General features: G+C 56.4%; 1 protein-coding gene across 1 annotated transcript in view; it reads right to left on the bottom strand.

The window, feature by feature from the left end:
* Positions 1 to 4,998, bottom strand: part of BMP7 (bone morphogenetic protein 7) — an 82,618-nt gene that overhangs the window by 11,452 nt on the left and 66,168 nt on the right. Inside the window, exon 4 of the mRNA XM_006881659.1 lies at positions 229 to 426. Within this exon, the coding sequence (XP_006881721.1) occupies positions 229 to 426 (198 nt within the window). The remainder of the gene's footprint in view (positions 1 to 228; positions 427 to 4,998) is intronic.

Genomic DNA, 4,998 nt, shown 5'->3' on the forward strand with positions numbered 1-4,998 from the left:
GCACGGCTTGTACCAGCCCCCACGTGCACGACTTGTACCAGCCCCCACGTCCACGGCTTGTAGCAGCCCCACGTCCACACGTGCACGGCTTGTACCAGCCCCCACGTCCACGGCTTATAGCAGCCCCATGTCCACATGTGCACGGCTTGTACCAGCCCCCACGTGCATGACTTGTACCAGCCCCCACGTCCACGGCTTGTACCAGCCCCCACGTCCACCCTGGCACACCTGCCACGTTGGCCATCCTCAGGGCCTCCTGGTTCTTGGGTGTCTTGGAGCGGTTCTGGCTGCGCTGCTTGCCCCCTGCAGAGCGGATACTTCGCAGGTGGACCTCTGTGGCCTTGAAGAAGGCCACCATGAAGGGCTGCTTGTTCTGGGGCCCGTACCGCCCAATGAGACCCGCCAGCTTGGGGTTGATGCTCTGCCCTGGACGGAGGCAAACACAGGGAGAGGGTTAGTGAAGGCCATTCCTGGTGAGCAGACGATGACAGTGCTTGATCTCTGACTCCTCATCATGCATCGTTTCTGCACCCAGGAGTCTGCTGAGCCACCTTCTACGTCAGATGCTTTGTGAGAAGCTTGGAGCACATGTGAGAGAAAAAAATCCTATCACTGTCTGCACAGCTCCCATGTCAGCGGGCAGATGACAGCAGGACCTGCAGGTACCTAGGCATCTGGTGGCGCCCCCCCCCCCAGCTTAGACAGTGCCAGGAAGTGCAAGCTTTTTCTGGGTAGAGGAGTGGACAGTGGTCATAGTCCTACTGCCAACCCCATCTCCACGCGAGCACTGACACCTGGACCCACGGGAGGGAGCCCTGCAGGGCGCTGGGGAAAGACATTCCAGGCAGGGAACTGACGCACATGTCCGGAGGTGATCCCGCAGGTGTCCACCCAGTGGAAGTGGTGGCCAGAGCGAGCCCTGCAGGGCGCTGGGGAAAGACATTCCAGGCAGGGAACTGACGCACATGCCCAGAGTGAGACTGCAGGTGTCCACACAGTGGAAGTGGTGCCCAGGGCTGGAGCAGAGGGGACAGCGGGAACAAGACTACAGCACTGAGCCTTCACCCAATGTGAGGGGCACCCCTGGGTGTCCTGGCAGAAGAGGAGGTGCCTGGACTTGCTTTTCAAAGACCTCCTCTGGCCCAGCCCACCCCTCACACTGGATCACAGGGACGTAGTGGAGAAGGTGGGAGTCTGGGGCTGGGAGAGTGGGGGGAGTGTTTTTCCCTTAGCACCTCTTGGGAATTGCTTTCTAGAGCTTTCTGTTTGAAAATAATTCTAGATGGCTCTTCATCAGCCTCGCCGTGGTCCCAGCTCGCACAGCCTGGACAGAGGCTGGTCCTGCCTCATTCTGGATGGGGCTGGATATGCAGGGTGGGAGAAAAGGGTCCCACACAATGCCTCTGCCTTGGGGCTATGCACGAGGAGAAGCGGCAGTGCGTGCGTGGAGGTGATGGGCAGAGGGTGGCAGAGCTCAGTTCAGCGTGTGTTTGAAACCTTATGCTTCATGTCCAAGGGAGGCTGTCAGGTGGACAGCTGGGCCTCATGGACAGATCAACTGAGGAACTGACTGTCCCCAACATAGAAGGGGTGGATGCCGTGGGCCGATGTGGAGCAGGAAGGCCAACAGTACCCACCAGCTGCTCCGTGGGAGAAGGATGGGCAATCTCTTCCCGTGCTATTTGCTGCCTCTAAAAACCCTCTGGAGGGTCACCCCTGGGCTGGCTCTGACTTGACGGTACAGAACCACCGCTGTATATGAGACCAGCTCCCTGTGCAGCCGTGGGACAGGGCAGGCTGTATGAGATGAGACGTCTTCAGAACACAGGATGAGCTAAGGCATTTTAGTTGGTTATGTGAAGTGGGGCGTCCTCGGCACAGGTAGGGTGCACCCAGACAAGCCCCCTGGCCATGCATGCAAGACCTGCAAGCTTGCAGAGGAAAAAGTGAGGACTCTGGGGTCCTGGACGAGGGGAAGTGGGTGGAGGAAGTGGTCCCCATGCCCTGGGGTCTCCTGATGGACTGAACGAGACAGGGCTGAGAGAAGACCAGACATGAGGCTACCTGGGATGTGTTTATACAAAATAAAGACAGAGTGACAAAGACTGTTTCAGGCTCAGAGGTGGTCAAGGGGCCCAGATGCCCAGTGTGCAAGCGGCAAGCAGACTCTGAATGCAGATCAGGCTGACTGAGAGGGACAGATGAAGACCTCCCAGAGCAGATGCTCCTTTTAGAGAAATGGCGGCAGCAACAGTGGGGCTCCTAGAGGCCCCGGGCCCATCTCAGGCTTAACTCTCGTCCCCTGGGGGCCTCCAGTTAGGAACCCAGCCCACCACTGTGCAGAAGCGGAGGAGGAGCCCCCGGGGGAACCCTCAGGGTTATTAACAGCTAACGTTCAGGAGGACAGACCTCTATGCCCACCAGGGGCCTCACTGAATGGCTCTGACATCTGGTGTTCTGGCATTCTTGTGCAGAACTCCCCTGAGTTCACCCATTTAGAACCTGAACGGTCCTATAAGCAGAAGCATTTAGGCTGAGCCTCTAGGAATTGTGCACTCCATCCCCACCTCAAGTCCAAAGGCCTTTACAGGGTCTGCACATCTGTCCTGGAATAAGGGTGTCTGGCTCTCTGAGCTGCCCCACAGCCAGAACCAGGGATGTACCTCACTTCTCCCCACCCCAGCTGGGACCCAGATGAAGGGAGAGACGATGCCCATCAGAGCCACTGACCAGCCTTTGGGGCCTGAAATGTGGGAGGGTCGACTCTTCACCTCTGCCCCCACACCTCCTTTCTTGGTAACCCCATTTCTGTGTTTTGACATCGGCCTTCAATCAACTCCCCTCTGGTCACTGAGCAAAAGACACCGAACAGGTCATCATCTAGTTTGTTCTAATTCCTGGCAGGGCCTGTGGAAGCAGATCACCAGGCCTTTCTTCGAGTGGCCTCTGAGCCGGCGTGAATGCACTCTCCAATGGGCAGTTAAGTGCTGAACCATTTGTGACACCAGGAAGTGTGAGGGCGGTAGCAGACAGGTGAGGGTTCAGATCTGTTGTTCGCTGTGTCGCTATGAGTTGTATTCGACTCGATGGCAACTAACAACAACAGTAACAAGGTCTTCTCCGGTGTAACATGGGGCCCAGGCAGGAGCAGGACCCCACATCTGGCCCAGCCTGGGCAGAACGGCTGGCACTGCTGCCCAGGACCCCATGCCCTGCCCAGCGTGCTGCCCAGAGGGACACAGACCCAGGCAGAGGCAAGACTGTACGGCCAGCCCAGGGCGTTGGCACAGAGCACAAACAAGGCATCAGAAGGGAGGGGACATGCTGGACCACAGGGGGCGGCCGCCTTGTTTTCTTGTGGCTTCTTTGATTTCCAGGCCTGAGGCTGTCGGCTGCCCCTCAGAGGCCCAGGGCACTCAACTGTAACTTGTTAATTGTGGGAACGAGTCATCCAGCCTCTGCCCTAGACACTCTTAAGGCCGGGGCATCAAGTGACAATGCAATCACCGCTAGGCCCCACATCTGCTGGCCCAAGCACACGGTTTCATCTCTGCCACTGATGGACACCCAGCCCCAGGAGGACCAGCCCAGCCTCTGGGAGGTCACAGTCTCTCCACTGCTCCCCAGACAGGCTTCCGCACACACAGGACGGGGAGCAGCCACAGGGCTAGGCACCCCAGAGCATCTGTGCTGTGAACGGGGCTCCCCAGTGTCCACAGCCATCGGCCAGCAGCCCAGGGACCACGGTGAACATCACCTTGCTGGACACAAGCTTTGTGTCATGGATTGAATTGGGTCCCCCCAAAATATCTCAACTTGGCTGGCCATGATTTGCGGTATTATGTTTACCCTATCATTGTAAATCCCAACCTCTGTGATGCAGATACCTGGGACACTCTGGTGCCCTTAGCGGTCAGGAGTTGCCATGCAACATGATTTGAATCGACCAGCTGCTCCACAGGAGAAAGACGGGAAATCTCCTCCTATGGAACTTACAGCCTCACTGAAGGGTCACTGAAAACTCGCTGGAGGATCAGCTATGAGTCTGTTCCGATGGCACATAAAACACTGATGCTAAGGAGGCCAGAACTGAGGCAGTTATGAGATGATGTAATCACCTCTCATGATGTAATCTGTCAGCGAGCTCAGGAGATGCTGGCGAGATGCAGCGCCCTCAGTCAGATCCAGCCCTGACTGGATGTGAGGGGAGTCTCCCCAGAGGGTGGTCTGCATCACCTGTCACCTTATAAGAGACAAGGTGGGAGAGAAGTGCAGAGAAAGGACCTCTGCCACCAGGAAATAGAAATGGTGTCACTATGCGGCGGCTGTTGTCAGATGCCATCGGGTTGACTACTCCTCCTAGCAACGCTGAGAACAGCAGATCAAAGTCCTGAGAGGAGTCCAGAGTGGAGCCTGCACAGCGCAGTGGACTTGGGGAGAGGGACTGCAGAACAATGAAAGAGTTTTACTTTTCACAGAGAAGAGTGAATTGTGGGGGAAGAGGTGGGCAGCGAGAAAAGTGCAACAATGAATGGATGGAAACCCTAAGTCTCTGTAAACTTTCATTAAAATGAATAAAAAACACCAAAAACAACTTTCTCCTGTCCTGCACCATCCTCACCTCTCTGCCAAGTTCAAAGCCATCCCCCCGAGGGGGGGGTGTCCTTCCCCAGGGACTGGCTCCCTTTGGGACCTGAATGAAGCTCATGGATGAAGTGTGTATCAGATCCTTGTTTCTAAGGAACACTCTGGATGCATTTCTTCCAAAAGGGCTAAGAAGGATAATCTCTAAGCCTAGGGTACCACCCCCCCTCCAGGAGGGCAGGCAGAACAGAAAAGTATGATCAAGGGGAGCTCTGGTGGCCTAGTGGTAAGGAGCTGCAACTACAATCCCAGAGGCACACGGTTCGAAGCCACCAGATGCTCTGCCGGGGAAGGAGGGACAATCTCCTCCTGTACCGGTCAGATCTGATTTGACGGTACACACACACAAAAATA

The sequence above is a fragment of the Elephantulus edwardii genome, unplaced genomic scaffold (assembly GCF_000299155.1).
Source record: "Elephantulus edwardii isolate Elephantulus edwardi_28Jun2011 unplaced genomic scaffold, EleEdw1.0 scaffold00015, whole genome shotgun sequence".
NCBI classification, from domain to species: domain Eukaryota; kingdom Metazoa; phylum Chordata; class Mammalia; order Macroscelidea; family Macroscelididae; genus Elephantulus; species Elephantulus edwardii.